General features: G+C 42.1%; 5 protein-coding genes across 6 annotated transcripts in view; 3 read left to right on the top strand and 2 right to left on the bottom strand.

Annotated features, from left to right (window-relative positions):
* Window positions 1–1,556, bottom strand: part of LOC112452155 — a gene marked incomplete at its 3' end in the record, with an annotated part of 11,387 nt that extends 9,831 nt beyond the window's left edge. The window contains exon 1 of the mRNA XM_025012234.1: window positions 788–1,556. Coding sequence (XP_024868002.1) covers window positions 788–865 — 78 coding nt within the window. The remainder of the gene's footprint in view (window positions 1–787) is intronic.
* Window positions 1,557–2,060: 504 nt separating this feature from the next.
* LOC112452140 (mannose-1-phosphate guanyltransferase alpha) lies at window positions 2,061–5,123 on the top strand. 2 transcript variants are annotated; one of them, XM_025012210.1, is made up of 6 exons: window positions 2,061–2,181; window positions 2,248–2,937; window positions 3,282–3,858; window positions 3,934–4,213; window positions 4,294–4,558; window positions 4,637–5,123. In XM_025012210.1, the coding sequence occupies exons 2-6, from the start codon at window positions 2,898–2,900 to the stop codon at window positions 4,735–4,737; spliced, it is 1,263 nt and encodes a 420-aa protein (XP_024867978.1). In that variant the 5' UTR covers window positions 2,061–2,181; window positions 2,248–2,897; the 3' UTR covers window positions 4,738–5,123. The 2 variants fall into 2 exon arrangements, with proteins under 2 accessions (XP_024867978.1, XP_024867979.1); XM_025012211.1 differs by lacking the exon at window positions 2,061–2,181 and having other exon boundaries at window positions 2,240–2,937.
* Window positions 5,124–5,227: 104 nt separating this feature from the next.
* On the top strand, window positions 5,228–10,187 carry LOC112452138. The gene is made up of 10 exons (XM_025012208.1): window positions 5,228–6,162; window positions 6,556–6,834; window positions 6,916–7,119; window positions 7,191–7,745; window positions 7,827–8,002; window positions 8,084–8,162; window positions 8,230–8,553; window positions 8,630–9,138; window positions 9,215–9,444; window positions 9,569–10,187. Exons 2-10 carry the CDS (start codon window positions 6,628–6,630, stop codon window positions 9,820–9,822), a joined length of 2,538 nt encoding a protein of 845 aa, XP_024867976.1. The 5' UTR covers window positions 5,228–6,162; window positions 6,556–6,627; the 3' UTR covers window positions 9,823–10,187.
* Window positions 10,188–10,340: 153 nt separating this feature from the next.
* On the bottom strand, window positions 10,341–12,670 carry LOC112452139 (cytochrome P450 6k1-like). Its single transcript, XM_025012209.1, has 4 exons — window positions 11,777–12,670; window positions 11,379–11,603; window positions 10,927–11,204; window positions 10,341–10,836 (listed from the first exon to the last, which is right to left on the bottom strand). Exons 1-4 carry the CDS (start codon window positions 12,414–12,416, stop codon window positions 10,495–10,497), a joined length of 1,485 nt encoding a protein of 494 aa, XP_024867977.1. The 5' UTR covers window positions 12,417–12,670; the 3' UTR covers window positions 10,341–10,494.
* A 985-nt stretch (window positions 12,671–13,655) lies between these two features.
* LOC112452159 (RNA exonuclease 1 homolog) lies at window positions 13,656–20,471 on the top strand. The gene is made up of 9 exons (XM_025012238.1): window positions 13,656–14,034; window positions 14,630–16,356; window positions 16,623–17,016; window positions 17,662–17,825; window positions 17,939–18,403; window positions 18,576–18,873; window positions 18,973–19,135; window positions 19,366–19,625; window positions 19,721–20,471. The coding sequence occupies exons 1-9, from the start codon at window positions 13,935–13,937 to the stop codon at window positions 19,804–19,806; spliced, it is 3,657 nt and encodes a 1,218-aa protein (XP_024868006.1). The 5' UTR covers window positions 13,656–13,934; the 3' UTR covers window positions 19,807–20,471.
* The last annotated feature ends 98 nt before the right edge of the window (window positions 20,472–20,569 follow it).

Genomic DNA, 20,569 nt, shown 5'->3' with positions numbered 1-20,569 from the left:
CGCGACGCGGCGGCACAAAGGAAATCTACAAAGGTATCGATATATTTATAAAGATGGTGGCACGCGGAGACGCTCGGGGCGACTGTTCCCGTCAAGTTTTCGCCTTCAGTGCGAAGCGATCAACAAGTTCTCGGCGACGAGCCGGGCGTTGATTAAATCGCTCGCGAAAACGCTGGTAATTCGATCCCCCGCGACAAATTTCTCGGCTGCTCTCGACGAGCGAGCGAGGCGCGTAACGCGAGAGCGAGAGAGAGAGAGAGGAAGAGGAAGAGAGAGAAAGAAATGGAAGGAAGGGGAGGAAAAGAGGGCGTACGGAGACGCCGAGAGAGGAGCGGATACGCTCGGCCATAAATGGAACTTTCGACTTTCCGACACTCGCTTTCTTCCCCGCCCTTCGCCCTACAATTCGCAAACTATCTTCCGATTCCTGAAACTCTTCACGTGCGGACGCGCGCGCGCGAGCCCGAGCGCGCTAAAGTTATCCACAAAAGACGCTGGATCTATCGTTCGAGTTGTCTCTCGAGCGATCGATCTATCGAGTCGGAGGGATCTTCGCGACTCCGGGGGGGACCGGCCGTGCGTCCTCGCGTGCCCCTCGTACGCGGGGAGAAAAATAAAAGCTTCCCCGCCGATCTCCAAGGATAAACGCGTCGCGAGAAGGAGGAGGACTTCATCGCCTTCTCTTCCCCTCTTAACCCCCTACGGTCCGTCCCTCGATCGCTATCGCACACGCAGCATCGCAATCACTCTCTCTCTCTCTTTCTCTCCCTCGCTCTCCTTTTCTCACCTGATGCTCGAGTATCGCTTTCTGCAGTTTCTGTTGCACGTCGACGATCTCCTCGTGCAGGCTCTTGGATATTTCCATGCTTCCTGGCAGGTGGTCAGCGCGCGGTGCTACGTCCTCGGCGACAACCCTGGCGGCGGCACCCCCGATGCGTCGGCAGGCGGGGAGGGCGACTGGCAAACGCTCCTGTCGAAGCCGCGGCTGCGAGTGCTGCGAGACTGCGAGGCTCCGAATCCCGACTGCGACGAGCGGCGACAACGGTTGCGGGCCCGCGACGCCGTTCTCACCGTCACGTCACGTCACGTCGCGTCGCGTCGCGTCTCCGTCTTGTCTCTCGTGTCCGCCCGTCCGTCCGTCGGTTCGTTAGCTCCGAACTTCGGCCGTTTCCTCTCGGCGGTGCCCGTTGCGATGTTGCGACGGTTGCGTTCGTCGCGAACGCGCCACAAACGGGTTGTCTCTTTCTTCCCCGTTTCTTCCTTCGCCTTCCTCTCTCCTTTCCTCGTCGATCTCTTCTATCGCTCGGATCGCTCCCTCTTTCTTTCGCCCGAGCGCGAAATTGACGAGCTCGCGCGGCGCGGCGCAGCGCACGCACTCACTTTACGCACGCACGATCTCTCACCTCGTACCCCCTTCGCACTTTCCCCGGTCCGCGGGCTACAGGTCGGCGTTACCGAGAATCGCGGCACCCAGAGTCAATCCCCTCGCTCTCGTCGTCGTCGGCGGCGGCGGCGACGCGAGCGTTTTTACGCTGCCATCGGCGCGCTGCGCTGGCCCTCGCTCGAGTGCGCACGGCCGCACCGAAGTTGATCGCGCGCGCCCTCCTCCCTCCTCTCCTCGCCCTGTCCCCCTCCGCCCACCAACGTCCGGCGGCTCCGGCGCCCTTCGCCGACGGCCGTCGGCCGACGGCGGCCGAGCGGCGGCGGAGGCAGAGGCGGCGGCGAGTTTTCGCGCCAAGCCTGCGAGATTCGGTTCTTCGGCGAGGATCTTCTGCGATTTCTCGCCTTTTCTTTCCAGATCCATTCTTCGTAGCGCTACGTCGCACCTCCCACACTCGAAACGAAACGGACACGTATAATTAAACGTCGCAGGGAAAAAGGAAAGACGCGAAAAGTAGGAAGAAAGTTGAGCGAAACCTCCCCTCCGCTGGCTCCGCTCCGAGATCACGTTCTCCCCCGAAGAAAATTCTCTAGATTTGTTTCCCTAGCGACTTTGGCGACTCCGCTCGCTCGTCGCGCTGCTATTGGGCGATATTCATGTGTCAACAATATGGCGCGTCCATTATCCATTGTGATCCGCGGGTGATTGATGGACTGCGATATCTGAATATCCGAACACTCATAATTTGTAAATTCCTTCTGCGAGAAGAAACAGATTTCTAACTGGATTTCGCATAACAGGTGCAGCTCGAATCTCCCATTGTATCCACTATATCCAGCTGTTTCTCACGTCGATTAGATTTTCAGGCGAAAAGGAAACGCGACGGAAAAATGCAACAACCGGAGCTAATAGGAGCGTACTTCGTGCGGGATCGCGTCAGCTGATTGCCATTTAATTCGAACGGACCGAAGTGTTGGTAATCGAGGAAAACGAGACGTTCCTTCACGCGTATGGCTCCAGAAATCTATCGAGATTAGGACGAGGGAGGAAGGAGGAAGTACGGAATATAAGAGCGCACGATTTCAAGTGGCGGCCGGCACTCGATGTAGCCTTGCGACTTGCGACGTTCACCGTTGGATGCCGCGTCTCGAATATCTCGATTACCTCGGCAAGCTCTCTTCCAGTATACGCCACTCGCCAGTATTATCTGTCTCGCGGTATTATCTGTCGATTATCTGTCAACATTCGTCAAGCATGGCTTGACTGGCGTTCGAGGAGAGTCATTTTTCTAATAGTGCGATATGCCCGCTCTGTCGCCGAGTCGATTCATCGAAACCTCTACGTTATCACCGACATCGTCACCGATGACACGTCCACACGTGTATGTACGCAACATGTCTGCGTGGTGCGATTAGCGTTAGTTTCCCTCGCTGTCTCGGAGAGCTTGGACGATCGTCGTCTCTTGCGAGAATATTTTGGAGCTGTTCAGTGGAAGGGACATTTAACTTGTGCAATCATGTTGAAGGCTGTCATTTTAATTGGAGGACCTTTAAAGGGTTCGTGTTGATTACTTAATTGTGAAATAATTATTCCATAATTTGTAAACTTAATTATAAAATAATTGAGCTTGAGAATTGTAGAATCGTTGTTGATGTTAAAACTATGCATAATTAAATGTACATAATAATGTACTTTTATTACTTGAAGATACAATTGATATTGATATTATAATTTTTTAACATTGCTGTTGGATTACGTCACATTTCAATTGTTTCATTAGTAGGCTCCTTTTATTAATTTATTGTGCATATCTTTTGTCAAAACTTTAATATAGATTCATTGAAAGTATACTTTGTTTTCTTGTGTATATGTTAAGTTGTACTTTTGTCTCTTCTTGCAGGGACTAGATTTAGACCTCTGTCCCTGGATATCCCAAAGCCGCTGTTTCCAGTGGCCGGATTACCCATGATACAGCATCACATCGAAGCCTGTACCAAAGTCCCTGGGCTTAACGAAGTGTTGATAATCGGGGCTTATCCCAAGAACGATCTGGCTCAGTTTGTGCAGGAGATGTCGAGTACCTACGGCATAATCATTCGATATCTACAAGAGTTCACGCCCCTTGGAACGGCAGGCGGCATGTACCATTTCCGCGATCAGATTCGTTCAGGCAGCCCGACGTGCTTCTTCGTTATGAACGGAGACGTCTGTGCCGATTTCCCTCTGCAAGAGATGGTGGAGTTCCACAGCAACAAGCGAGCCCTCCTCACAATCATGGCAACGGAGGCGACTCGACAACAATCACTGAACTACGGATGTATGGTTTTGGGGAAAGAGGGAGAGGTGGCGCATTACGTGGAGAAACCCTCGACATTCGTGTCGACTCTTATCAATTGCGGTATATATCTCGCATCTCTAGAAATTTTTCAAACAATGGGAGATGTCTTTCACGCCAACCAGCAGCAAGATCATATAATGTAAGTTTCTTGTGGACTCCCTTAGAACGCAATAAGAGAACATTTCTTTCTTTCTTTCTTGTTGTGGGATTACAGGCAGTTGTGCGTAGGCAATGGTAGAGATCCGGCGCACATCGCATTTGAGCAAGACATCCTGACGCGTTTAGCAGGATCTGGTCGGTTGTTTGCCCTACCCGTATTCAGATGGTGGTCGCAGGTGAAAACTGCGGGCTCCGCGATATATGCCAATCGGCATTACTTGGCCCTTTACAAGCAGAAGCAACCGAGCCGCCTTGCTTCTACGAGCAAAAATCACTGTCACATTATAGGAGATGTGTACATTCATCCATCGGCTAGCGTACATCCGACTTCTGTGGTACGAACTGCGCGGATAAATTGTATTGCTATGATTTTACAAGCTTGCTCTCGTGACATGAGACATTCTGTTTCTTGTAGCTAGGTCCAAATGTTAGTATAGGCCCGTACACGATGATCGAGCCTGGCGTGAGAATCAGAGAGTCGATCGTGTTGGCTAATGCGCACATCCAGGCCCATTCCCTTATTTTACACAGCATCATAGGGACAGGCACCAACGTAGGCGAATGGGCCCGTGTCGAGGGGACTCCGTGCGATCCCAATCCTAACAAGCCATTTGCGAAAATGGACAACTTGCCGCTATTCCACGCCAACGGCAAGCTCAACCCTTCCATCACGATACTCGGTAAAGAAATGAAATATATCAAAACTGTTTCTACACAGTAGCGGCACGCGCGTTGCATTTATATATATTACATTTCAGGTACTAGCGTGAGCTTGGCTGCGGAAAAAATTCTACTGAACTCGATTGTTCTACCGCATAAGGAACTTACGAGAAACTACAAGAACGAAATTATTCTTTAATTGTCTAACTCTAACGACTACTACGAGGCTAGGATAATATAATGGTTTAGATATATTAATGAAAGAGTCGCACAAACGATAAAACGCTAAGTATATAACATACTTTTGGCTGATTTTTATCTGTTGAATTGTGATTACAAATCTTTAATAATTTTGTAACATAAGATGTTAATATAAGATTTTTATATACATTGTATGTGGCAACTGTAAGTTATATATGTACATAGGGGCAATGGCAATGGCACAACATTTTTACAATATACAAGCTTGTACATATATGTGTTTATATGTGAACGTTGTCAGATATATATACAATATATATAAAAAAAAATGTTACTCCATATTTTCGTAAGCATATTAATGCATAATAAATCTTTATCCGTGGATTTTGATTCTTATTAAAAATTACACGTGCGCATGCCGCGGGACGCCGTGCAGGATCGTGCGATGGAGCGAAGTCCCGAACTCGCATTGGCGCTCGTGGTTCGTGGTATCGAGGCGATCGGTACGCGGGAGGAAGAATAACCGGAAAAAATCTGACGGAGGAGCCGGGTATAGGCCGCCTAAGGTGAGGCTCGCTCTCGCGTTCCTCACCGGCGGCGCCAGGTGTTTGTAAAGCGGCTGCGATTATATGCGAGCGAGGAAAGGAGAAAGAGAAGAGGAGGAGAGCCGAGAAGAGTGAGCGAGCGAGCGGTGTGTACGCGTGAGACAGCCGCATTGAATTGCACTGAATCAACAGGTAGATCGGCGGATCGGTATGCGTGGGACGACGATCTCGTACGCGCGTTCTTTCGCCGTGGCGCCGGGATTCGCCGTGGTCTCCCGCGAAAGATGCAGCGCGCGAACGAGCGCGAGACGCTACGACGACGACGGCGACGAGTCTTAGGGAACGGCGGACGACGACCGGGATCGGCCGAGTAGTGGTAGCAGGGAGGAGGAGGAGGAAGAGGAGGGAACGGCGCTCCAGGTGGAAACGCGCGTTCCTCTAAACGTGTGCTCCGCGGCGAATTCCGCGCATACCAACGCCGCTGATCCAGCTTCCCCGCGAGCGGCGGTGGTGGTGGCGGCGGTGGCGGCTGCGGCAGCGTCCGGATCGGGAGAGTGATTTTTGTGATCGCCGTTCTCGTCAATGACACGCGCGGAATGCGCTGAGCGAGCGCGCGATCCCACGCTGCGCTATACGCGCCGACATTGTTGCGCGTCCGCCTCGTTGCGCTGGCTTTTAAAAATCCGTCCGTGCGCGTCCCGACGTCGTGAAGTGCCGTGGGGTGCGTTTTGAATGCGGCGCAGGGCAAACGCGGATCTCGCGACGTCGCGAGAGCGACGTTCAGTTTGACCCCGGCGCATATAACGGACAAATGAGTCCGCCTGTGACATCGAACGTCGTGACTTGTTTATAGCCGTCTTAGCACGAAATACCTATTGGTAATTTCTATTGTATTTCTGACTGTAAAACAATGCACATTTTTCAGTTTTATATATTTATAAAGTTATTGAGAGATACATTAATTTTTAATTGTACGAAAAGAGTATTTTATGATTTAAATTGTACGAAGAGAGTAATTATAAGAGAAGAGTATTTTACCTAGTTTATAAAGTTTAAAGTAAGAAATAGTGCGAAGATAAAAGAACAATATAAAAAGAATAATATAAACCTTTTTATTCTTAATTTATCTTCTATGACTGAAGCTAATATTTTTCTGTTTGAAAGAAATTAATTTTGTTCATAAAAATAAAAAAAATATATATATTACTTTCTCTTTTTATTTTATTTTTTAGTTATATGATTTAGTAAGATATGTAATATTTTATTTACAGGAAGAGGAGAGTAGATTGGTAAAATAAAATAAAAAATTGCTAAATATTCCAAATGGGCAATAAAAGCCCATTATGGCCCAGTGTCATCAACCACAACATCAGCACGAATTTTTGCCCCTGTGTGATGTACTATTTAACATTATTTCATTAGCATCCTATTTCTGCGATGTTGTCTTCGATTTTGCAATGGTATATGCCCTTGCCCATCAAGCTACAGCGTCACCCATATTGTTCCCATTAAGCATCACTTTCATAGCAACTTCTTTGTTAATTTCTCAGGTTTGTATCTAAAGGAATAGATTCTATCTTATGCTTACTATTTTACCGTAATAATTATATATTGTATAATTACTCTTATAGATTGTTAGTTTGCGATGGTACCTCTGGGGAGCTAGAGGTAAATTAACAAACAGCACACCAAACAATTGTCGTGTAAATCCAGTGAAGAGAATTGGCAACTGGACCGTAGGCTGTGTTCTATTATTTCACTCCACTCAAGTCGGTGTACTATGGAGATATTTCAAGTTATTTATCCCAGTCAATTTAACTTACGTGAAGCACGAGGTACGTAGTTTTGAAAAGATGAATATCTTCCCACCGTCTCTTTCGTTTCATTATGATATTCGTCGTCTCAGGTACGGGAGCTTTGTGTATTACGGCTGATACACGCATTCTGTGAAGCCGCTCCAATGCTACTTCTGCAGCTGTACGTCTTGTTCGGCGCTACCGACAGTGGTGAAATAGTAGCCGGGAAACTGAAGGAGAGCGAAGGCAAGGACGCCAGTAAATTAAAGGAGTTGACACTAGTATCGGCGGGACTCTCCTTATGGAGCGTATGCTGGGCGGTCGCGAGTTTCAGCAAGGGTGCTGCGCGTCTACGTAATCTGGAACGTTTAGTGCTAACATGGCTGGGGGTGCTGGCGCAGTTATTCTGGCGTTTGGGGACAGTGAGTGCTCGCGTCGGAGCATTGGTCGCGTACGCTTCGCTGTACGGTGGACAGTGGCTGTTGATCGTGATGGCCCTCCACTGGTTGTCCATGTTGACATGGTTACTGCTCACCCCGGACGGACTCTTCCACGGTGGCGAGCGTCTCCCTCTTTTTAGGAAGACTTTCCTCGCTTCTCTCCTCGCCTTTGTATATATATTTGCTTATGTTAATCTACATGAGACGAATCATCGTCAAAAAATGGTTAGTATAGTTGGAAGATATCAAGGATTTTTACATCTGAAAGACAATTTATATGTTAATGTCATGTTTTCCTTCTCTCAGGTGATATTTTACACTGTAATGTTCTTGGAGAACAGTCTACTCATCGGCGTGTGGATAGCTGGTGTTAATCGTGCCGATCTTTTGCCTCACCAGCATCATCTACATCCAGTTACTCTAGTACTTATTCTACTAGCTTTATTTTTCGGTGGCATGTTTTTCATGGGTCTTTACTATAGGTAAGTGCGATATTTTATTCAATTTTATTTTATTAATATTGGTAGTTGTATTACATTGTGCATTTTTCTTTTTTGTTACAGATTTTTTCATGTGAGAAGATTGAGGTACGAGGCTGGTGGAAGAATGACTGGTTCGAATCTCACCACGCTATCCAATCAGGTATGATACAAGACAAGACGGATCTCTCTTCTCGGAAGCATCGTTATGCAACTTTTTGAACTTTCAGGACAATGCGGAAGAGAAGCAAATAGATTATAATGAAGGGAAGAAGATTAACATTAACATTGGCATGAGGAAAGTTAAATTAAGTAATGGCGGTATACCGGGCGTGTTCAATTGCCGTTTCGCGAATCCAACGGTTGTAAATCCGAATCGCAAGAAGAAGAAGCCGACCAGCTTCGTACCACCACCACCGCCGCAATCGCAAACGGGCACAGTGATAAATTCCGTAGCAGCGATAGGCGATTCAAAACAATGGCTCAACATGGGCAATGGATCGCGGCAATTGATTCCGTTTTGGAAGAAGCCCATATCCTCTAATATAGTACAGGTATATTTTTGACAAATCTATTTGTTGATCATTGCGATATGACTGCTGTCACAATGTAATTAATCTCTTAATACAGAACGATGGTTCCAACGAGCGCAAATATGAGACTGATATGGCGATCGGTGGCTCGTTGAACGTTACGTTAATACGCGAGAAACTGAAGGAGAAAAAGCAACAGCAACTGCGCGAATTGCGAGCGATACAGGAGGAGATTAAGGAGGGTAAATTGTTTCCACCGCCCTCCGCTTCCACATCATCATTTTCGTCCTCTCCTTCCGCGTCTAATCAGCAACCACCACCGAACACGAAATTGCATACCTCCCCGAGTTCGCCTTTATTCACATCTCCGCCGTCGTTCTCCGAGCAGAATGGTGGTAGTGCGTTATCGTCCTGGCCACCCGTGAAAATGCATTGCCTCTTACCCCCGCCACCTTCCTCCCCGTATTATCCCAACTCGCATCCCTCGAATCCGTGGAGAGCGGCGCCTCAACGAGAACGAGCTGACACGCCGGAGATATTACTAGCACCGCGATGCCTTCCGCATCATTATCCTCATTGGTCACCGCCTGGACATCTCAGTCACAGGTAATAAAAGCTCGATCGAACGTCCGAACAATCGAATCCAAATCAAGTCAATTGATTCAAAATTCCATTTTGTCAGATTGCACGCGAATCAGAATGGTGTCGAAGAAAGTTCCAAAGGCAAGGGTGACGGAGAAGCGGAAGTCAGCGACATGGAGGGCAGCCAAGTCTCGTTACCTAGAAGTTACACGCTGCCCCGCGAGTTTAAGTATAATCCTAACAGCGCTGTAAGAGAACGAGAGCGCCGCGCGGGGAATAATAAAATATCTTCCTCACGCTTTTACTTGCCGTCCACTAATAGTTCCGATGGTGAGTGTGCTTCTTGTCTATTTGTCTTAATCATCTATACTACACAACAGAAGTTTTATAAGATAACTCAACCTAATCAATTATGGACTACACTTTTATTAATGCTGACAGTAATTTTTTTCAGGCGATGTAGATAGTGCTGATAACGAGGACGAAACAGACTCGGAGGCGCAAATGCAAACGAAGGCCCATCACGGTCATAATTATGATGAAATTCTGCAGAGGCGTCACATATACGAAAATAATGAGGAGAATGATGCCACTGGGCCTAATGTAGAGTGCGGCGCGTCTAACAATTGCTATTTAAACAATTCCCATGGTGTCCTGCGACCGAGTCAATTACTCAGAACACGAGTGAAACACGAAACAAAACTTTAAGTTATGCTATAACTCGTAATAGCAAATCTTGTCATGCATGAGACATGCGTACAGTGTTCAAAAATATCTTTTAGAATCTCTCCTTTTAAATGTTAACAGTATAAAACTGTTGACCTCGTAAAACGGTATATTTAATGGTATAGTGCATAATACATGCACATCACAAAGATATTTTTTTTGTGAAAGTGTATTAGCATGCAATATAATCTAATATAATCTAATTTAATTTAATTTAATTTTTTTCGTGTTTTGCATAAAATTGTGCACGAAGGAATCACGACCAATCGAGTATATATTTCAGTACATCTTAGGAAAGCACAAATAATGGACAAATATAAATACATGACCTATTGTTGAAATTCATGTACGACGTATATTTTATATAATGCATAGTTACCTGAATATAGAAATCGTACATCCTTCGTTCGTGTACTTATAAAATACATGTATGTATGTAACGATAAATTAACTTTAACGAATGTAAGGTATTATATACTATTTAAAGAGATATATTCTGTTATATATTTGTAAATATACAATCTTGCGGTAACTTGCTGTGTTCTTCTTTATATATCTTTTCTGTGTTATTTTTAAAAACATTTCTTGAAAGCTAAATCGAATAATACCAAGTAACACGGTTACAAGTGTGCTACGTTAGTTTTAAGTAAGGATCTAATTACGTTTTTTGAATTGCACATACAGACCATCAGCTGCATACGTGAATACGTGAATAGCGTCGTTGTCATGTTTTTCATTCGTTTCGTAAGACATAGTATAATTTGAAAGGATAGTAATTAACGCTATTTTGAGAATTAATAGGGCTAATCTCTGTCCGATACATGATCGTGGTCCTATACCAAATGCCAAAGATTCGTAAAATTTTTTGTTTTCTGTCTCTGTTCTCAATGGAATAAAGTTTTGCGGATTGGAAAAGTATTTAGGATCTTGATTCGTCGCATTTATAGAGACATACACCGGAATATCTTTCTCAATTGTCAATCCAGTGCGGGGCAACTAAAAATGATATAATATATATATAATAGTCAAAGAAGCCAAGGAAACATGCGGAGGAACCTGTTCAGTTACTTGTGATGTATTGCTCACCTCATAATCCCTTGTGGTTATCCTATCAGTGACGGGTAGAGGAGGATGTAGTCTCAACGATTCAGCTATAACGCAGTCCAAGAAAGATAGTTCCTTGATCAGATCCATGGTCAAATCTTTTCCCGACAGGTGTGTCTGTATCTCGTTGTATAAAGTGTCTTGGTGCTCTGGATGACGTGCAAGATCATATAGGACAAAGGCGAGCGCGGTGGCGGATGCTTCAAATCCGGCGATGTAAAAACTGGAGGGATGCGCCAGTAAATTGTCGCCTTCAAACTCTACGACATTAATGATTAAATGAGTAATATTAACAAGTCTCCAAATAATCCTCTCAATAATGCTTAAGTCAAGGCAGCAGAACTATATTAAAGTTTTATGATACTATATATTATGTATAAATTATGCGATTGTTATTGTTCAAATTTTAGAAATCATGCAAGTGTGATCTTTACTGTAAATGGGATTCTGTTCTCCATTTTTGAGCGCCAACATGGAATCTATCATGTCTCCTCTCGTAAATGCCAGCTGTTCTCTAGTGTTCATGGATTGCCAGAAAACTTTGCGAAGATAATTCGCGGGCGTTTTGATGAACGGCGCTATTAAAAAATCCCACTCGGGAATGAAGAAGAGGATAATGAATGCAATGCCGCGCCTCAAACCTCTGAAGATGCTCATACCTGCAAATGCGTAATTATCTGATAAACGACAAAACAACAGTATATCTCCTCCTCTTTTAAACATCTATGATTATATACACAATAACGAATAAACAATTTCCTAGCAGATTATAGGTTGTTTGCTGGCAATAGCTCCCATGCCGGATAAAATCCTAGTGCAAATTAAGTCCCACCGTTTTTCAAGAAGGCAGTCTCCTTTTCGTCGAATGAATTTATGCTAATGCCGAACACCAGGGAAGCCAGAACGTCAGTGCTATAACGGCCACTGATGTCCTTCACCTCCCACGTACTCCGTTCAGCCTCGTCCGTCGGCAATTTCTCGATGAAACTCAACATGAGTTTCCCGCACTCCATCATCAGCGGTATCATGTTTTTCAGTTTCTGCCCGGTCAAGACTGGGGTTAGCTTGTTCTTCACGTATTTATATCTGGGCTGCTTCATAGACAAGATACTGTCCAGGCCCACCGAGTCCCTCTCGATGCCTGAACCAAATCGCCGATTCGGGAAGACGTCGAAGTCCTTGATCATCACTTGTTTGATCAGGTCATGATCCCGCAGGAGCAGCATAGGCTTGTGGAAGATATAAAAGCCGATATAGGGATCGTCCGGGTCGGCGCTGTTGTAGATTTCGCGCATTATCTCACCCGGTGGCTTCTTCAGGGTGACGCAGTCCTTGAAATTGCCGAAAAGCAGATGCGTCGGGGGGCTTTTCACTCCGCGCCTACTCCAGTAGGACAGCCTGTACTTGGCGTACAGGTAAAAGAGGCTGAAGGATATTATCAACGCGGTCGTACAGCAAATCAAGCAATCCATCCTCGATGGAATCTTGGTAGTATTTGTCGTTGACTTATATGCTTCGTCCAATTGTCTCCCACTTGTAACTCATCAGAGCTTTGTTACGTAAACACGTGTTCCGAGAAGACAACTACAATTTGTCCTTGTCACAAATAATTTGAGCAAGTGAACTTGAGTTCGTTAATTAAATTTTAACAGAGTAGGAAACGCTGCTTAACACTTCTTCACAGTTAATGAAATAAGCTGCTCGATTGGTATGAGTTATCTGATTCGAGTTTATCTCTAAAAGCATGTAATAACGTGATAATAAAGATATTGATAATTCGTAATATTTCATGTATAAATTTGTTTTTCCTACAAACGTTATTATACTTATATCTCATATCAAAGGTCCGATAAAAGATAAGAAAATGGAAGCTAGGTTCTTATTAAAAATCTACGAAGCATTGAGATGTAATTAGGGACAAGGTAAAATAATTAAAACACAATTCCAAGTATTTCAATTCCACAAACTCAAAACTTTATTATTTCTTTTTTTTTGTTTATATATATTGTACATTATATATATATATATAATTATATATATATTATATAGCTATAGGGACTACGATTACGTGCAGCTATAACAGATTACAAGATAAAATGTATTTTATATTAATAGAATAGAGAGATAACTTATTTTTGTCATTCATAAAGTTTTTTATATGTAAATATTTAATAGTGAAAAAAATTCTCATTTTTTTCTTATTTCTTCTAAATATCATATTTTAGATTTTTATAAAAAATTCTGAAAAAATGACACATTTTTCAAATACTTTTAAAAATAATTGGATGAGGATTTTTGGAATAATATTTCAGTATTTGTTATAAATTTTCGGATTTTCTCATTTTTATTCAGATTTCTATAAAGATGTGTTGACGAAAAAAATCTGGAATATTTCATCGTATTATTTTGTTTGATTGTGAGTTTTTCTGAAAGATGTTCTAATTTGGATAAAAAATCTGAAATCTTTCTCCATCAGGGTTATCATATGTTATCATGTTATCAAGTAATTCACATCCTGTTTCTTCCCCTTCTTTTCTACTTTTTTATAATTATTTGTTGCAATATGATGACATATGACATATGATTCATATGAATGCAAGAGTAGAAGTGCAATTGCAAGGTGTAGAACGAGATCGCTACAGCTGCTTGTATGTACATACATATGTATACATGCATACGGCATACGGTGGCACCCTCGTATGTACCCGCGGACTACGGTACTAACCGAACCGCGGTGCAGCACCATAACCTCCAGGCGGACCTCGGACTCGGAGGCGGAATCGCCGCATTGATCTCTCTTCGATTTCGGCGACCGGCAAACAAAAATTTCATCGTGCTAGAGTAACGCGCCCCGTCGAGCATGCCGCACGTCGTATCGTTATCGTCGAGCAATACGATGTGTTAATTGCGACGTACGATCGTACCGCGAGGGTGACAACGCACGCGAAGAATGGCCTCCCCGAAGCGCGGAGTGCGATGAATCAGTTATTATGTTGCCCTCGACCGGCTACTTCAAAACGATAAATTGCCCGTTTTATGACGGCGGCTCGTGCGACCGGCCCTATTGTCACTTCAAACACGCCAAGCGAGGTAAGAGCGTGCGTCTCGTGGTCTTCCTCGGGGAACGCGATCCCGGGGTCGTCTGACTCCGGGTAGTTTTATGCGCGACAGGATCTCCGCCTCGATCGAGTGAATTTTAAGGAAGGCCCTGCGCGTTGACCGTGTTATTCTTACGTTTCTTGCACGCTGTCGAGTCGTGTAATCATTTAGATTTAGGTAAAATCTTGACTCTGAATAGATTCTTTGTTCGCTTCCTTTGTCCGCTGTATCAAGGAAGACAAAGACTTTGAAAAGTCTAATGAATGATACATTTTCCCCCTGCTACAGACTGTTACGAAATAATTCAATCCTTAATCCCAGAATAGTTTAATTTTTAATATGATTTATTGTATCGTTATTAACTGTTTTATACATTCAATTTTTGAAGATTAAATTGAATATATATTTGTGGGCTGATAATTTAATCTTAGAAGCTTTGGAAAGAAAATTTAGGATAATTTGTTAGACATGCAAAGAGTTTGTAAAAGATTTAAATATTTTGAGAGATTATTGACAAGCTAGTTTATTAAATAACAGTGAATTGTGTACGGATGAAAGATACGTGACATATATATATTTTATACAGAAGATGCAGGCAGTGCAGCAGGAGTGGCCGGCGTGGTGGAGGACCAGACGGCGGGACAAATACAGGAGGACAAATCTACCGGTGTTGTGGCCTCAGCCCCTGACATGTTACAACACCTAGTGACGGAAGCGGTGAAAAAAGTGCTCGCGGATCAGGAAGTCACCGATACTGAGAAGGTTTCACAGAACATCGTATCTCAAGTGGTGGAGGGGCTCAAGCCGACCTTGTCCTCTGGTTCCGCTGCGGCTATACGCAATGCTACACCGAGTATAGGAAAGCACGTTGCGATTCCCACAACCATCACAAAACCGGTTGCTTGTGTTTACAACCCGACACCGATAGCAGAATTGAAGAAACGGCATATACCTGTGGTCTCGTACATGCCGACCAGGGAGAGTAGAGTGGCTGTGAAACGTAAATTCTCACCGGACAGTGCTAAACCATGGTCGAGCATCGTTCGGGAATCGAGCAGCTCTCAAATTATGCCTGAAGTTACGTATAAACCTACCGCAATAGTGAATACAACCGTTCAGGATGAACAAAGTTATGTACCAACAGTTAAATTGGATACTTTCTCGTCAATATCGTACGACGACAGTAACTCGAACGATTATCAGTCTAAATTTAAGGAGGGATATTATCCGAAATCTAAGAAGAGAAGGGAGGAATATGTTCCTAAAAAGATCAAAGCACCATTAAAAACGGTACAGCAATTAAACGATGCCACTGTGAGTCAATATGAGGCTGATTTTGATATGATAGATGAGATCATTACTTCGAATCACGCCACTTCTGTAGCGTTAGGACAAGCAAAAGCGTCGGCCAGCGAGGATTCTCAAGATTATTCTCTGGATATTGAACCCAGGTTCTCCGATGACGAACCTATAGAAGATATATCTACGGACGAACATAACGTAAGTGTAAAAGAGTCGGAACAAACGGAGGATATTAATGAGAAGGAAAAAGAGAACTTGCAACACACAGGAGTTGATACTGCAGATAAACAAACGAGCAATAAAGATAATAAAATACATACCAATCATTACGATGCTAAAACGGGTGATATAAAAAGTAGCGATAGATCTAAACAGCATAAAGCAAGTGACTCGAAAAAATTATTGGAGAGAAGAGAGGACTCTGTAAGGCAGGATACTGATAAAAAGAAAGAGAAACACAAGGATTATAATAAAAGTAAGGAAAGAGACAAGAGAGATCGTCATAGTTCTGATAAGAGGGACAAAGAAAGATCTAGGCACAAGTCAGATTCTAAAGATAAGCACCGTTCCTCCTCTAGCAGAGACAAAGATAAGAGAAGGAGCAGCCGCGATAGTAAGGACTCCTTACATGGAAGTAGAGACCGCTCGGATTCGCGTAAACATAGACATACTTCTCCGAAGAAAGATCGAAATGATCATCACAAATCATCCAGCCAGCGCGACAAGCATAAATCAAGTTCGAATTTATTCAGTTCCAAATCAAGTAAACACACGTCAAGCAAAAGTGATAGGAAGCGTCGTTCGGAATCAAGTCGAAGATCCAGTGACTCTTCCAGAAAATCTAGCAAACACAAAGAAAGCAGTAGTGAAAGGAATTCATCTAATAGATCTGACAGTCCTGTAGATAGTATTCACTCTTTCATTGATGACCACAATGAGATGACAGATGAGATTTTGGAATTATCAGATTCTGATCATGATGTACAAGAAGAGTGCCTAAGAATTTTTCAGGTGAATAATCTTTATATATTTATAATGCGATCGTAAATAATTTTCTTGAGAAGTCTATTTAATGTTTAATTTACATTTATCTTTTGTCACTATATATGTGCCATTTTATTTTTGCATTTTGATTAAAATATGAATCTCGATTAAAGATACTTAAAATTTTCCTGATTTATCTAATAAGAAATTAAAATTTATTAACAAAATAACAATCTTTAATATTTATTTAACGTACGGTCAGTTTATGTTGCATATATATGTTTGTTCTACAGGAATATCAAGCCTCGGACTATCCGAAATTAGTATCAGTTAAAAAATCTTTGAGAGAAGAAACTGAGAACGTAGAAGAAGTCGGTAAGAAAAGAGTTGCGCATCCTTCGGCAGCCACAAGTGTCACTAGACAACTAGGTCCTAGTCAGCCACCAAAAAAACTTATAACTCCGCAACAGAAAATGTACGAGCGATGGCGTTTGATGAAACAAGCAGCGGCTGAAATGGCCGCGGAAAAGGCAACAGAAAAGGCGGCAGCTGGAATGAAGACTCAAGTTACGTCTAAGTCAGCAGATCAGTCTTCGAGTAATGTCACACAACGTGTATCTGTTCACAAAGAACACGTTGAATCTGCCTCATCGATAAGTAATAGTGACGTGCTGCTGAATACAAATGGCAAGTTGAATACATGAGAATTTATATTATTTTGGTCAAGTATTTTAATTTAACCAGATTTGATCCTTAATTCGTTGTTCATATACTATAGCTCTATAATTGAAATAAGCCGTTTTCCCGGCTTATGATTTCATAACTCTCACTCACAACTTTCAATCCTCTAATCAACTTTATAAAACCGAAACATACATGGGGAGAGGGATCGAATTCGGAACCTGATTACGAGTTGATCGCTCTCATACGAAACCATGTTTAATTATATATATATATATTTACCAATATAATAGACTGATCTGTGCCTTTTTATCGAAGAAACGTTTTCTTCTAAAAATCCTAAGACCAGAATGCTTTAATGTTGACGGTCTAGTCGAATTCAATGAACTTGATATAATCATAAACAGGAGCTGCTACTCCAATTGAAGGTCAAAAATCAAAATCATAGTAGGCAAAAGTGTGATTTTTTATAAATATTAAGTGTCTGTGTCTAACGGCTTGACACCGAGTAACTTTGACTATATTAGGATCACTACGAATGAAGAATGACGAATTCGACAAATATGTCCATCCGTACAATTTGCTAATATCATAATGAATCGCGAATCACGAATAATAAATCGTTTAGTGCTAATTTAATATGTATTATAGGTCGCATTCGAATCGCTCACGTCCCGTACGCAAAATCCCTTGCGATGGAAAAGAAAAAGGTCATAGTAACAGCGGGGAAGAGCGGGGATGCTAAGGGGGTAGATAACAAAACGATAGCGCAAACTACGAAGGGCGGTGTACGCGTTGCTCATATACCGCAAGTGGTAAGTTATAATTACACGTTATAATTACACATTAAATATACCACGGTGTAGTCGCATCCTGTTCATATCGAACTTGGATAGATTAGGTATTCAATAGAATTCTATTTACGCAGGTACCTCAGCTCGTGCGTCCAGAACCATTGCAAGTCGCTACCCAAAAGTTTCCCTTAAACGTTCGTCAGTATTATATTAATGTAATGCACGATATATGCGTGCAAATTTATACGAATAACGACGACGCAGCGCAACGAGCCGTCAAAGAAGAACTCGCGTGTCACGAGAGATGCAAGGCGCTCGCGGTATACAAGAATTCATGCATGTTAGCGGCTCATAGATTAAGGAAGGAAGTAGATCAAAGCAACTTGAATGAGAAGTTTGTTGGTTTGAGCTGCGGTATGGTGTCCCATGAAGCTGTTCTCGCCGGCAAGTCAAAAGGTTCTTGGAGTGTAGTCAGAAGCAAGAAGAATGTGACAGATTTTAAAGGACCAGCGCTCTACAACATGCTCAAGAAATGGATTATGTCGGAGCAGGAGCTTAGGGATAACGGATTTCCACGTAAACATCCAGATGATACAAAGGTAAGGAAACAATATAGATAGTAAAATACATAAATGAAAAAATTAGAATTTGTTTAGATTATTAGAAATGAAATAAGATGAGATAGATAATAAATGTAAACTGGTTGACTTCTCCTTTGATCGAAATAACGCAGCATTTTATCTTCAACAAAATACGTCTTATATCTTGCAGGGACATGCGAAGGTGTATGTAACAAATTCGCGGAACCAAACCATTTTGTCAAAAGTGCCTAATGAAAGAATGTGCAGCCGATGTGGCCAAGCATATATGATAAATAAACAGGGCCTTGCTGTGCGGCAACAAAATTGTATATATCATTGGGGCAGGAAGTTTACAGTTAGAGGAGAAGGCAAGTACAGTTGTTGCCAACAATACGGCTCTGCTACTGGTTGCTGCGATGCAAAAACGCATGTATGGGACTACACGGATTATGAAAATCTTCGTGGTTACGTTAAAACTTTATCAAAAGGTATTTTCAGGTTTTTACCTTTTTTCCATGTACTTAAATCTTACTTTTTTTCCATGTATTCAAATGTATCATAATAATTTTTTTTTCTATGTGCAAAAGATGGTCCTATCGACGAGCAAGGTGTTTACGCACTTGACTGTGAAATGTGCTATACTACACAAGGTTTGGAACTAACCAGAGTGACGATTATTGACGAAGATTGTAAGGTGATATACGAAACGTTAGTCAAGCCGCAGAACCCAATAATTGATTACAACACAAGGTAAATTATGATAAGAATTCTAAAACTGATTAGATGTGTATTTGAATGTTATTTAGGCTGCGTTCCACTTAACGCTCGAGCGTCGTTCTATCTTTGTTACTTACTGAAAGTTGAACAAGGACAGAGCACGCTCTTTGCGTTAAGAGCGTGGTTCTGGAACGCAGCTTTAAAATATAAGCTGACAAAATATTGATTTATGTATACGATAGTAATTTTCTATGATACGATAGGTTTTCAGGGATCACAGAAGAAGATATGAAGGATGTGACAACGAGTATTTTAGATGTACAAGCTACGCTCCTCACAATGTTCTCAGATAAGACAATCTTAGTGGGTCACAGTCTTGAAAGTGATTTTAAAGCTTTAAGGCTGCTCCACGATACAGTCGTAGATACCAGCGTCATGTTTCCGCATAAGAACGGATATCCGCAAAAAAGGGCGTTGAGAAATCTCTGTTCCGAATATCTCAGAAAGATCATACAAAATGATGGTAAGTTCAATTTTTCACATAAGAAAGACAGAAGAATATATATATGTATATAATTTAATAATAATTAAAAAAACATGTAATAATTTGTATTTTAGTTAGTGGTCATGACAGTAAAGAAGATGCCGTCTCTTGTATGGAGTTAATTCGCTGGAAAGTCAAGGAAGAAGCAAAATTACAATAAAATTGCTCGTAATTTGTTAGGAATAAATATTATCACAATTGTTGTACGTTAATTACAACATGTTTTTCGCTTTCGCGATACTATTGACAAGGTACTGTTAAAGGCGGCTAGCCCTGAGTAAATCGACTAGTTTTGTGATCGAGTGGTCCAGGAATAATTAGAGAATATAAACATTAATATTATTTGTCCGTCCGATATAAATATTTGAACGATTAGCCTATGCAGTATTTAATTCATGATTTATTATTTTTCATAGATAAGCATATATATTTGTCATAATAATAATATCATAATAACTGCATTTATTTCATGGTTACAATTAGGTCTTTTTCTTGTTTGGATGATCGAAATTTTATGGCAAAGATATTGCATCGTAAATATGCGCATATATGTATATATTATATATATCTAGAAATATATATATCTAGATAAGTTATGAAATAATGAAATGAGAAATAATAAATTATTAATATATTATAAGCTAATTGTTCAAATTTTAAGTTACTAAAACCTCCATAAGTTGGCCTTTAATAATACCTCGTCAATGTAGACACGCGCTGGCCAGTAATGTCGCGCATACCTTACTGCCTGCATACTGCGCATATTTTATATACTGTATTATATCTTGTGTATAAATATGTAATATACACTCATTGTGCCCTCGACTTAGGATTTCCTTTCAAACTAAATTTTGGTATCTAGCTATTAGAATTATATTCGCGACATCAATTCTCGTCAAAATTAGAACGTAAAAGTCATACGA

Source organism: Temnothorax curvispinosus, unplaced genomic scaffold (assembly GCF_003070985.1).
Source record: "Temnothorax curvispinosus isolate PA1 unplaced genomic scaffold, ASM307098v1 QBEX01002996.1, whole genome shotgun sequence".
Classification (NCBI taxonomy): domain Eukaryota; kingdom Metazoa; phylum Arthropoda; class Insecta; order Hymenoptera; family Formicidae; genus Temnothorax; species Temnothorax curvispinosus.
Note: the sequence above shows the minus strand (reverse complement) of the source record. Positions and strands in the feature narration are given on the sequence as shown.

What these genes read in the sequence shown, in the direction of transcription:
- LOC112452140 (XM_025012210.1), top strand. Translation starts at nt 2,898, where the DNA reads ATGTTGAAGGCTGTCATTTTAATTGGAGGACCTTTAAAGG. An exon ending in AATTGGAGGACCTTTAAAGG is followed by an intron (nt 2,938 to 3,281) that starts GTTCGTGTTGAT and finishes CTCTTCTTGCAG; the next exon opens with GGACTAGATTTAGACCTCTG. An exon ending in GCGTACATCCGACTTCTGTG is followed by an intron (nt 4,214 to 4,293) that starts GTACGAACTGCG and finishes TGTTTCTTGTAG; the next exon opens with CTAGGTCCAAATGTTAGTAT.
- LOC112452138 (XM_025012208.1), top strand. Translation starts at nt 6,628, where the DNA reads ATGGCCCAGTGTCATCAACCACAACATCAGCACGAATTTTTGCCCCTG. An exon ending in TAACTTACGTGAAGCACGAG is followed by an intron (nt 7,120 to 7,190) that starts GTACGTAGTTTT and finishes TCGTCGTCTCAG; the next exon opens with GTACGGGAGCTTTGTGTATT. An exon ending in TATCCTCTAATATAGTACAG is followed by an intron (nt 8,554 to 8,629) that starts GTATATTTTTGA and finishes CTCTTAATACAG; the next exon opens with AACGATGGTTCCAACGAGCG.
- LOC112452139 (XM_025012209.1), bottom strand. Translation starts at nt 12,416, where the DNA reads ATGGATTGCTTGATTTGCTGTACGACCGCGTTGATAATATCCTTCAGC. An exon ending in GACTGCCTTCTTGAAAAACG is followed by an intron (nt 11,604 to 11,776) that starts GTGGGACTTAAT and finishes ACGCATTTGCAG; the next exon opens with GTATGAGCATCTTCAGAGGT. An exon ending in AGAACAGAATCCCATTTACA is followed by an intron (nt 11,205 to 11,378) that starts GTAAAGATCACA and finishes TTAATGTCGTAG; the next exon opens with AGTTTGAAGGCGACAATTTA.
- LOC112452159 (XM_025012238.1), top strand. Translation starts at nt 13,935, where the DNA reads ATGTTGCCCTCGACCGGCTACTTCAAAACGATAAATTGCCCGTTTTAT. An exon ending in AGTGCCTAAGAATTTTTCAG is followed by an intron (nt 16,357 to 16,622) that starts GTGAATAATCTT and finishes TTTGTTCTACAG; the next exon opens with GAATATCAAGCCTCGGACTA. An exon ending in ATAATTGATTACAACACAAG is followed by an intron (nt 19,136 to 19,365) that starts GTAAATTATGAT and finishes ATGATACGATAG; the next exon opens with GTTTTCAGGGATCACAGAAG.